Source organism: Grus americana, chromosome 3, assembly GCF_028858705.1.
Source record: "Grus americana isolate bGruAme1 chromosome 3, bGruAme1.mat, whole genome shotgun sequence".
Lineage (NCBI taxonomy): Eukaryota > Metazoa > Chordata > Aves > Gruiformes > Gruidae > Grus > Grus americana.
This window is the reverse complement of record NC_072854.1, coordinates 81,215,884-81,228,650: the sequence shown is the minus strand read 5'-3', so window position 1 is coordinate 81,228,650 and position 12,767 is coordinate 81,215,884. Positions and strand designations below refer to the sequence as shown.

The window sequence follows — 12,767 nt, the reverse complement described above, 5'->3', positions numbered from 1 at the left end:
TAGCTTATGTATGCTGTAAAATGGTAAAGCAACAGCAAAACTATGTGACTTCATTATTTACCTGGGTCACTTTTTTGTCCTTTCCATGTGAGTAATCTTGCAGTACATGACAGTTTGACATAAACTCACTTTGTATTGTTTCACAAAGCAATATATTACCCGTGTCCTGTAAATTAAGTTTTGTGACTTTCCTTATCATAGTTCAACTGGGGAGAAGGAATTGTCACACTAACTGGCGAAAGCAATGTACATTATACTACACCGGCTGATTAAAGAATTTGTTTGCTTTCCAATTTGCTGCTAAAGGCTGAGTCATTCTTACTGTTATAACAAATACATATTAGATAAGTTATCACAGCAAAACTGTTTCTCGTCTCTTGCAGTTAATGATAGCAGAAGTTTTGACTCTAAAGTCAAGAACAAGGGCTTTTTTTATACATTGGCAGTATTTTAGACTCAAATTATTGTATGAAATGCTTCTGACCTTGAATATGGCTGCTCTTTATGTTAAGTTGATGACAACTGGCATTTCCCCAGACTTGCCAAAAAGTGCTGCTGGTCCTCTTTTTCTTCAGCAGTATTGATGTTAAAGATTCTTTCCTTGATTTCCCTTCAGCAAAGAGAACAAGTACCCATTTCAGTACCTTATAAAGGTAACTATAGTGATAGGATGCAAATTTATGCTTCTGTAACTGCAAAATTATCTTTTTTTATCTGAGGAACAGATGGCAACCAAGTATGCCTTTGAAAAAACCCCTGTGTTGGCCAGAGAGACCTGGGAACTGTCCTAAACTTTAAACGTGAGGTTTTTTAGCTCAGTAACAGATATTTCGGTGGTCACTTATGTGCATGAAGATCTTTTCATATCTGACTGTAACTCCTCGTGATTTTAGTGAGAATTGACATTTCAACATCTCAATGTTTTCTTCATTCTCAATGAGTTTTAGTAGCTGTTTCAGGCAGATATTGAGCAACAACTAACATCGGGGTTTAACTTACATGACATTTCTCAGCAAAACCTCTTAAATTATAATTTTCCTGTTTTTAGGAATGATAGAGGATTGGATCTGGATTTGCTTTCAGCACTGTTCATGCTCTGTGAGAGCTTGACACAGGGTTTATGTGGTATGTGGGTTTTTTTCAAGAGGGTTGGCTTTCAGTGGAAACCAAATATCTTCCTCTTCCAGCCCAGCTTTGCTTTTGTTTTGTTCCTTTTTTTCTCCATAAGAAAGGAAATTACAGAATCCTTATTACATTATTTGATATCTTTAACTCACTGTTTTGATTTTTGTGGGTTTATTTTCCTGCAGCAAAACTGATAAGTAATGGCTTTGCCAAATATTAGGTCACATTACTTGATACATGTAATATGTTTATATAAGGTGAGACCTGTAATGATGACTAGATTATGATTACAGTAAAGGGATTGAGAAGCTGAAGTGCCTAATCTCAAAATTACAAGTATATTGAATTTTGTAGTTTGAGTACTTATCTTTGTGCAGTGTAGTCACTTCCATCTCATGTGAATGAAGTTTGGCTTAATTTTTAGGTTTGGGGTTTTTTATAACCAGAGTGCTACTGTGCTATTTGGCAAACACTATGTTCTCATTTCTACCTAGAAGGAGCTACCAAAAAATTGCTTCTTCCTTTAGTAGAGTATACATGGAAATAAAGAGTTTAAAATATTTGCTGCTTTAGTGAAATCCATTCTGCTTACATGTGATATACAAGTATCTTACTGATTGAACTGCCAAGTACTTTAAACTATTTCTCAGTCTGCTCAAAGCACGGTTTCTTGCAAGTAGGGCAAACTGGAAAGCTTTATTTGTTAACATTTTAAAAAGGGGAAAAAACATTAAAATTATCAGTATAAAGCAAAAAATGCACTGAAACAATTGATTTGCAATACTTTTAATTTGATGGGTTACATTTTCACTGCTAATGCTATTTGGAAAACTATTTTTTATATTTCACATAAGAGAGGTGACAGAGTTTGAAATCCAGAGGTCTAACTTTAAATTCTAACTTAAAAAGGCTAAATCTAGACAGGAATGATTGTGTTTAAAAGTTTTGGGCGTTTTTTTTAGACATCAAACATTCATTGAAGCTAGTTGTGTATTGGATAGTTGGCAGAAACTCACTTTTTTTTGCTTTTCTTTTAAATTCATATTACAACTTTTTGCAGAAAGCATATCGTCACTGCAGGCATCCAAGTACTGTGGTGGCAGTCGATGACTTGGCCTGGAAAACTTCGTTCTGATCTCTTGTCAAAAACCTGGAATGATTAAATTCATGATGCATAAAGATATGGGGATGTGCCGTACAACAAACCGGCCATGCAAACTGATAGCTAATCAGGCTAATCAGACCATCCGCTAACAAGATGGCCAGTTTGTTTCACACACACATCTGTGTGCCTGAGGACTCAAAACCCAAACCACCTTCTAGTGGTCTTTCAAGTCAGCTGAGCTAAGTGCAGCATGGGAAGTTGAATATACTACCGTACTGGGAATCGTTTGATGTCAGAAGGTTATTGCAGATTACTGTTCGGTGTCTGTTTTCAATTTCTCACTTCTTGACTAAAAAGGATGTTTTTGTTGTACATGTAGGCTTTTTTCAACAAAGGTTCAAAGACCTCCTATGTACAGGACAAAACACAAGGCCAAGAATGCACTTGGAGTGATTGAGTAAGATGGGCTACTGGTCTTGTCTAAAAAGTCTCCTAAAAATAAATTTTGACGCTACTTTTTGAGGAGGAATTCTTTGCATTGGAAACACAGCAGGGAAAAAACAACAACAACAAAACAACTTGAGTCTGGAAAACAAGTATTCTTATCACAAGGAGAAGCACATGCTGCTTAATTATACACAAGACATTTTTCCTCTCTTGTATTTCATTCAAGGGAGGGAAGTCTGAAGGATTAGTCACGAGATGGGAGCAGCCCCACCTTCCATCCTTAATTAACAGTGTTCCTCTCAATGTGTTTCATGCCTTTGTTGTAGACATCTGTTTGTGTTCAAAACCGGTTTTTAACTAGAAAGACAACGCAGATAGAAATAATGGGAAAAGATTTTTTTTTTTAACTTAAATTGTCTGTTGCTTATGAGTTACTTAGGGATTAATACAGATAAAATGTTGACTTTTTCCCCACACACAGATAAAATTAATTATCCTGTTTGATTTTGACTCTAGGCTATGGTGGCTTGTTATCCAGGCAATGGAACGGGATATGTGCGCCATGTTGATAATCCAAATGGAGACGGAAGATGTGTTACGTGTATATATTATCTTAATAAAGACTGGGATGCCAAGGTATGCAATAATTTCTTTATCTTTTTTTTAACATATACTTGCTAATGCACCTTTGCTACAGGTCTTTGTTATGTCCTTATTTCTGTGTCTTAGTTATGTTCTTACATTACGTTAACTGTGGGTATCCTTTGCCCCCCTAATTCTGCTGTTAGTAAGAGCAGATAGAGATGAGGCATTTATTTTCAAGGTTTTGAATGATGCCAGCAGCACCTCCTTCACAGTGAGATTGAAGTGAAGTTGCATGTTTTTCATGTATGTTTCTTAATTATACATATAAGTATCTGCTAGTATCCACATTTCATAAATATCTAATTATGCAACTTAGTGTACGTTATTTGCATGGTCAACACCCGCACACCACACGTACGTGAAGAGTAAATAGAGAATATTTGAAAGATAGTTGCTTTTAGTTTATTTCTCCTTATATTTATGTTGAATCTTGAATTTACTGTTTGTGCAACTAGATTACATAATTGAGTATGCTTATAAAAAAGCTGTGAAAGCTATTTCTGTGAATTGGGTGCACCAGATATGGATAACACAGGTTGCAGCTGAGAGTTTTTCTTTTTTTTTCTTTTTTTTTCTTTTGAACGCTGTCCAGCTCCTATAAGAGCTGGATGAGACAATGAGACTAGTAACATATGTAAAACAGGTAGATTGGAAAGCTGAGTCAGAAATGGATGTGCTTGAAGTTTTCTGTTTCTTACTTGTTCTTTGAAATGTCAAATTTGGTCCTTTGATTAAAAAATAAATGACTAGTCTTTTTTGCCGTGGTAGCATCTTCGCATATAAGTGCACTGGTTGGACTGAACATCTTAAAATGCAACTTTGGGATATTTTTAGTTCATTTATGGTTTCTGTCCTGGAAAAGGATGAATACATACTAGAGTATAGAAGTCAAGCAAATTGCATTTTCACAATGACTGAAAAATTTACTAGCTGGATATTTAATTTATGAACAAAGGTATTTCTTTTCCTGCAAAATCTATTTTAAAATACAAATTAATATATTAGCAAGTATATTGGTTAGCAAAGAAAGAAGCTCACACTTTCTTTAGGACAACAAATTGATCTAAATTGTCACTTCTTGTTTGCCAATTTAGATCACAATTAATAAACAGTCGTTTATATCAATTTACCTTGTTACTACTTGCACTGTTATGACTTTCCCGTGAAGGCCTGCGGTGACTATCTATAGTTAGATTTAACAACATCAGTACCATTGTTACAAAGAAGTTAATGTGACTTAGAAATAATTAACCCCACCTACTTGTGCTGCTTTTTAGGCACGCGTAGGTAGATCCAACTGTTTTTCAGTAGCCTGGAAGAGCTCTAAATTGATCAGGAGTAATACAGATTCAAGTTTTAGGTTGAAGTTTCCTAGTCTTTCCTCATCTAATTTACAGAAACAGGACATAAATTTGTGTTGTTGTTGAATGAAACAGTATCTTTAATGGAACGAGTGAAACTTGGATGTGAAATACAATGTTTCTCTCATCTGTATTAGCATATTTTTAGCCATCTGTGTAATATCAGTCAGTCTTGTCCATTTTTTGCAAGTAGGTAATGCAGCTAAAAACCAATGAATCTAAACCCACAGCTTTTTACTTAAATGTGAATAGAGGTTTAATATTTGCAAGCATTCTGAAATTACTCAGTGTAAAATTTGTAAAACATTTCATTATATGAAATGTATTAATAGAAGAGCTGTAGTTTCATGATTTCTGTAGCATATGATAAAGGCTTTTATTTCAGTTCCAAGTGTCTGAAGTATTATCAAATGTGATATTCAGTGCTTTTAAATACACTGAGACATTGTTTTCAAGCACTGGTTTTAAATATTTAATTTGTAGGTAAGTGGAGGCATCCTTCGGATATTTCCAGAAGGTAAAGCCCAATTCGCTGATATTGAACCCAAATTTGATAGACTGCTATTCTTCTGGTCTGATCGCCGCAACCCTCATGAAGTACAGCCAGCATTTGCTACAAGGTAGGACTAACGGACTCTCTATGTATTGCACTATGCCTCTTATCCAGAAATGAGTGAATCCTGATGAGAAATGAGTGATGCTATGAATGATGACCTGATCCCAGGTCTTTCCATGTACAGTTCCAGTTGCACTATGAGAAGGGTGGGGTTTTTTCTACTGATCGATTAGGTTTCTGCTGTGCTGCTGCCTTTGCACCGACGTCCTGTCTCTTATTTTGGAGAAGACATCCTCTTGGGTGGGTAGGAGGGAGGACAGGAAACACCAGAAGTTCCTGAGGGTGTACTTGGCAGAACTGGGTAGGAGCACACAGAGCCTTAAGCAGACCCCACCTTAGCCAAGGGGTCTTGTCTTCCTTATTTCTCTGTAATGGCTTTACACTGTGGTCCCTTCCGTTTGTCCTTAGCACCTTACTGTGTGACTGAAAGATTGACAAGGTACTTCACTTTTATGTCCTCTTTTCTTGGGGCAGAGGGAGTTGCTAGAAGATGGTCATGTTCACTCTCCCTTCTTTATTCTAGGGGTGGCTTTGTTTAGGAATTGGGAGAGGGCTGTGGGGCAGAAACTACCATTGATACACAAATCTTTTCTTTCTCTGGAGTATTAGAGGAGTTGCTCCCGGTCTGAGTCACAGAGGGACTTTCATGTCTCCTTTGTCTGTCACTGTAGGGCAGTGGATGATGCTAAAGGTACCTGCATTCAGTGCCCCCACATCTTGAGTGGGGTTTCCAGATAGCATTAATAGGCAAATCACTGGAGTCCTTCATCCAGACTTCCTGTTGCCCATGTCTCAAAACCTGTTTGCATGGCCAGAGCACTGAACATTGACTGGAACTGGGAGATAACACAAGTACCTTTGCAAGCAGTAACTTGAAACTGCCATCGGCGTGTCCTCTTGCAGCCTTTCCCCTCCCCCTTTGTGCTCCCAGCAGGGTCGGAGGATGAAATGCCATTTACTAAAGCTCCTTAAAGTCTTTTCTCAATAGCTGGCATTTCATATTTAAATCCTCTACAGGCAGTGGAAAACCCGAGGAGCTGTGTAAGAAGGGGTAGCTAATGGCAAACATCCAAAAAAAGACATTCTTGCAGTGTGACTCAGTGATGGACTTGACAGAGTAAAGTAAAAGATGAGGTCACAGGGCAAGGTGATCTGGACAGAGACTATATTACAGGTTCTGGGCAAGAACAGTAATAGCAACTCAAGAAAAAGCATAAACTTACAGCATCAGTGTCACCCTTTCACTGACTGTTCAGACAATACCTACTAATAGGAAAAAAAACCTGCTTGCTTGGTGCTTTATGAAATCTTCTGTCAGACTGCAGAAATATCTCATTTAAGTTGTGTTTTATGTCAAGTGTTTCACTGTTGCATTTTTTTTTTCATAGTTCAGGAGTTCTTTTTCCATCCGTTTCCCTAGGTACGCAATAACAGTGTGGTATTTTGATGCAGATGAAAGAGCACGAGCTAAAGTAAAATATCTAACAGGTAATCTCTTCTTAATATCTTTTGTGTTCATTTTTTTTGGAAGAATAGCTAAGTAGTCCAACCTCACCTCCTTGGCCCACCCTGTGCATGAAAGCGGGGAGAAAAACAGCATAACTGAAGAGAGCCAGGTTTTGCAGGGAAGGTGATCCAGTGGTTGAGCTGCTAGGCAGTGACTTGGGAAATCCAGGTCAGTGCCTTGTCCTGCTCACACTTCCTCTGAGGCATGAGGCTGCTCAGTATTTTTATGTGGAGGATACAGCTTTGCCCTGGTTTTGTCTCCCTGATTGGTGTGGAGGATAGAGCAGAGACTGAAGCACTGCAGAACTGAGAGCCCTGGAAATGGTTTTGATCAAATACAGTCATTCAACAAGTGAATACAACTTAACTGGACTAGAATCTCTGCATCAGAAAAACAAAAGCCTAAAATTAAAATCTGGAATCAAAGAATGGAGTTACTTCCTCCACTTCCAATTCCACATATCTAGCATCTGTTTTCCTTTTCTGGCTTCTCCCTCAAGAGGAAGTTGATCTAATTTTCCTGTTCAAATTAGCATTATAAGGAGCATTATAAAGAGTCTAGGACTTCTGTCATGCTTGTAATTGCCGTCATGATTTTGTGTTTGTTACAAAAGTTTAAAAATAAACCAAAATCAGGTATACCACGGGTGCATATATGCACAGGGCTAGTTTCTCCATGGTTTCATCAAGAGCTCTGAAGCCGATGATGTTGAAGACACGGGCTAGTCATTTCCAAATGAGATTTCCATTCATTGCTGTTAGGTGTCTGAAGCTCACAAGTAGTCCCAGAGCTATCTAGTGCCTGCAAAAGCTGCAGTTTAACTCGGTCTCCCTTGGTGCAGCCGGCGACTTTGTGCATTTCAGAAGCGCTAAGAGCACTGCAGCTCCTGCCTGGCTTGCAAAGAAACACAGGCAGCGCTTCAGCTCCGGCCGGGCAGGCTGTCCCGCTGCTCGGTGGCTCATGCCTGGCAAGGCACAGTGACTTCCCAGGCGGTCAGGAATGCCGGATAACGCCTGCCTGGTCTCTGCAGGAAGCCTGCCTGTCTGTCTGTAAGCCAGGCTTTGCGTCACATGCATGTGGTGGAGCCTTGCTGGATCAGAGCTGTTTCGGTTGTCTCTGCAGAGCTCCGGCTGCTGCTTTTTCAGAGAGAGTGCAGGGAAGTGGTTTGGGTGGGCTTGGGGTCTGCAAGGGAGGTCCTTCCCCCCCCCCCGCCCCCAGCACCCCTCCCTCTCCAGGGTCCAGTGCCTAAACAGCAGGCACTTAAGGAAGGAAGGCTGGGTTGGAGGGGTTGTTTCACTTCTGGTATTGGTTTGCCCTGTAACTGATTTATATTATCATATTGTTTTGATTCCAGTTTCATTTGCAATTAAAACTGCATTCTTTGCTCTCTTGTATCTCCAGCAAGAATTGTGCAAGAAGCTTTTTATTTTCCATTGATACTAAAATATAAAATTACAGAATAAAATGCCATGAAATAGAAAAAGATTCATTTTTGGCTTAGTATCAGTCTAACTATGCAGAATATGTGTATTTCTTGAATATGGGATGCTGTATCTGTTAACATTTTGATAGTCAAACTTTTTTGGGGGTGCCTGAAAGTCAATTTTTAAAGAAAAGGGCAGCAGAGGTGTGGGTTTGGTTTATTTTGTAGCAGCAAGTCAAATGGAACATTGCATTTTTAAAAATCCTTCAGAGTTTCTTTACAAAGGTAAATACCCAGAAATTCCAGATATTCTGATCCAGAATAATGGACAATATCCTTAGAATCTCAATTGGCCGTTCTTAAAGCTTACCTTTGCATGTAAAGACTAGAATGATGAATTTCAAAACTGCACAAATGATGTGAAGTATCTAGTTTTCTACTTGAGCGGTCAAATAAATGCCCGCTTTTAGAGATGATGAGTAACGACGGATCGTTAACTGTACGGAGCACAGGATTCAGAGCATGTATACAGAAATGTGTATCTTCCTAGATCATATGCACTAAACAGTCTTCAAAGCACTCTCCTAAAAGTAACCTGGGAAGTGATGTAGCAATTCTATAGACTATACTTTGATAAATGCTGAAAAATAATATTGATTTCCTTTGCATATTTCTGCAGGTGAAAAAGGTGTGAGGGTTGAACTTAATAAACCTTCTGACTCAGTTGGGAAAGACGTTTTATAAGCCTTTGATTTAGCAACTCCCCTTGCTATTCTCCCTGATAAATCTTGATGCTATCTATTAATTTTTGAATGTGAATAACAAGATAAAGGAAAATCAACAACAAACCAACATTTTAATAAAGAAGCAAACAGTGTTTCAATGTTGCATCAAATAGAAGATTCTTTGACTGCTGAAGCATTGTACTATGTGATTGTGACTCCAGGCCTGTGACTGCTTATGTGAAGAAGATAAGCAATCAGTAAGAAACAGCATATGCATCTGGACATAAATAAGTGCCCTACATAGAATTTGTCCATTCTTATATTTTGCCAGACCTGTCATCCAGCTGAATCCAATTCATCTCTCCCTTTTTTTATATGGTAAAAGTTTGAATTTTGGGTAATTTTTGTATGACCAGGTACAGTTTATCAAAATTGAGTCTTAAAAAAAAAAAAACTGAAAAAAAAAAGAAAAAAATTACAGTATTCTCCAAAATAACATGGATCTATTTTTGTAAAACTGTTCATACTGTTCTCCTCTGCCATGAAAGACCTAATTTAATGTAAGGGTTGCCAGTAACTGATAATCACTTTAATTTTCTTTACACCTTAAGTCAGAAAAGGAGCACTTTAATTACCAGCTAAAAACCTGATTGTTTTATATCATATCTCACACTAATCTTAACTTTTAAAGATTGCTGCTGTATTGTTTTTTTTGACTATGTCTTCTTGAACCTTATTAACAGACGCAAATCAGTATCTTGCTATTAATAACATTCAGTTTGTGGTTTTGTATGTTGAATCCACAGAGGGGAAGTTTCTGTCTCTTTTTTTTTGTTTGGTTTTTTGTTTGTTTTGTTTTTTTTAAGTGACTGGCACTAAGTGAACTTGACACTATCGGTTGCTGTCATTGGCTTTGGGGACCTGGTAAATACCATCGAGTTACAAGAATATACAAGGGCTTTCCTAGGCTATTAGAGGTACCCAGAACCTCCTTACATACTTGACAGAAAATTTTGAGCTTTTTCCCATTTCTAAAGAATACTTGCCATCCCCCTTTCCTTTGTATATAAGTTAATAGAATATCTAAAATTCACTTTTTTAAAATTTCCTTTTCAAATGTTGGTGTCCCATGCAGTCTTTAAGGTGACACCTTGATCTATTATATAGTATCAAGGCGATGGTCAGCACACTGAAGCTGAAATGCATCACTGTAGGCTCCTTGTGCAATACATCGTTAGGTTTTCACTGTGTTGAAGGATTTCCCCAAAAAGGCACTGTCCTTTGATCAATACTGAGGTATATATTTAGTAAGAAAATTTTTATTTTCTTTTACATTGTTTTCATTTTATCAAGGAGAGGGGACATCACAGAATAAAAGTGAGATGTGAGAAACTTTGATATTATTATTTTTTAAGAAATGGATGTTTTAGACACTGATTTTTTTCTTCTTTTTTTTTTTCTCCTGAGCTTTAAAAGCTTGAGAAAACAAAAGTAAACCTATAAAAGACAGCATTCATATTTACAGGAGTTTGGGGGTTGATCAGCTTACCCACTGCAGTTTTCTATCTGTCCCTTATTTCCTAACTTAGCCAAAACAATGTGAGTGTACAGAAATATTTCTGTATATATTACAACTTGTGACAATTTTAGCATCTGTATAGTTTGTATTCAATTAGAGACCTTTTCTATGGAAAGCTCAGTAATTTTTTATTAAAAAGATTACTATTGTTCATGTAAAACATGAAAAAGCTAATTGTTTAATAACAAACTGACAGAAAGGGGAAAAAATTCAGTATCAGTATATCATTATAGGAGAACCAACAGAATTCCCAATTTTGTTTTGATTTCTCTTTTCCTTTTTTTAGTAAGTTCTTGCCCTTTATAGTTCTCTTCCTCTTTCCTCTTTTCTTCCCAGAAAAACAGACAGGATACCTTTACTGTAAGTGCCTCTGCCAACCTGGCCAAGGAGTGCAAATCTTCATTACTGTCTGGTCTGCAGTGCATTTAGGCTACCAATGAAACAAGCAAAAAAAAAAAAAAAAAGCCACCTCTTCTACTTCATCTTCTTTAGTACTACTTTAACAGAGGTTTGGTTGGTTTTGGTTTAGAAATGTAAGTATAAGCCTTTAAACTCATTTCAGTCCCTCTGTAATTCAAACTTCTGCAGTTACACGGCGTATCAAATTCTAATCACACCGTAGGTTTGTGCTTGCCAGACAGGTTTAAAAAGTGCTTAATTTTTCACTCCACGTAAGTCATTTACAATAGGGTCAACAAATCAGGTCAGCCATTTCTTCCATGTCCTTTAGAAACTGTTCATTTCATGTCAGTTGAATATTCAGTCTTGAGCATCACCAAGCAGGTCCTTGTTTTAAAACTATTTTTTAAACTGTCTTATGATCTGTATGTGTCTAGTCCTGGTTAAAGATAAAGCTTCATAATGCTATTTTTATTCATGATGTTAGCCGGCTGTAAAATATGAGACCTTTATCTATAGCAGGCAAAGAAATTCAGGATTCATTTACAGGTTGCCTATAAAGTTGTGTAATTTGAAAAGCAGTGTTCATTATGAAAGAGCTCTCAAGTTGCTTGTAAAGCTAATCTAATTAAAAAAGATGATGTATAAAGGTTCTCGGAATGATGTGGTTATTTGTAATCTATGTAACTTTCTGTAGCAACTAATTTATAAATACAGACACACCTCACACACCCCACCTCCGATAAAGGGAGCATGTGGATTTTTGGTGGGTTTGTGGAGGTTTCTTTTTTTTTTGTTTATTTGTTGGGGGTTTTGTTTGCGGGTGGTTTTGCGGTTTGTTTTGTTTGTTTTTTAAGTCAGAGCTATTTCTGCTCTGGAGAAGGGTCTGCTGCTTTTTAGACTGCCTACAGTTGCCTGGGGATGGTGATCATTTTGCTGATGATTTTCTCCCTTAAAAATAGCACATGGTTTAGGCTGACTGGAGAGTGATGATAGACGTACAGGCAGCTCTAGTTTTTTCTCCACTTTCTGATAGGTACATGAGGTGCAAAACAAAAGTCCTCTTCAAACAGGATTTTTAAGGTTTAATGTGACCTCTTCATTTTTATGTGGCTCCCAATGAGTTATGACCCTCTGAAGATGCCAGAAGAATGGTAGAGTCTACAGCTGCCAGTCCGTATGAGATGCCACACAATTTCCCTAAGCTTTTTGATGATCTTTGTAAATGTCTGTATGGTAATGAAGGAAGCATCTGGGTGGCTGTGCTTCTGCCATTGCTCCAACTCTTGTGAAGCCCCCTTGCATGTCCTTGTCCATCTTGTGTCAGTTCAGGAGGAGTTACCTGGATCTCCAGTTGAGTCTGCCAGTCTTGGTGCACCTTTCATGGCACTTGGGTACTTCTGCTCTTGCTGAAACCTAAGGGCAGCAGCACTGAGCTGATCCCAAAGTGCTTTTTGGCTGTTTCCATGCTTCAGTGCTGTATAACTTCTTATATGTTCCCTTGAAATATCTTCTTCCCCAACTTTGTTTTACATTGAACAACGAAGAAGCCTTTCTAGCACTTGCAACCATCCTGGGTAGACTTGATTTTTAATTTTTTTTTTTAATTATCACATTGTTGAGCACAATACGCAGGAGGATCATTTTGCATAGTAAAGTCAAACACTGCACCAGGGAAAGATGAAGTCTCTCTTGGGTGTTTCTCAAAAGAAAAATGCTTGCAAATCTGAGAGGAAGCTAGCTGACAGCCTATATCTTATGTAAAACATCTGGCTGTGCTGACCACTTTAAGGTCAGGAGTGGAAAGATCACACCTCTAAGTCACACTGAGAACT

At 37.8% G+C, this 12,767-nt stretch overlaps 1 protein-coding gene across 1 annotated transcript in view; it reads left to right on the top strand.

Moving 5' to 3' along the window:
* Positions 1-11,581, top strand: part of EGLN1 (egl-9 family hypoxia inducible factor 1) — a 36,634-nt gene extending 25,053 nt beyond the window's left edge. The window contains exons 2-5 of the mRNA XM_054818832.1: positions 3,194-3,313; positions 5,167-5,303; positions 6,720-6,787; positions 8,909-11,581. Of these exons, the coding sequence (XP_054674807.1) occupies positions 3,194-3,313; positions 5,167-5,303; positions 6,720-6,787; positions 8,909-8,973 (390 nt within the window). The 3' untranslated portion in view covers positions 8,974-11,581. The remainder of the gene's footprint in view (positions 1-3,193; positions 3,314-5,166; positions 5,304-6,719; positions 6,788-8,908) is intronic.
* Positions 11,582-12,767: the final 1,186 nt, after the last annotated feature.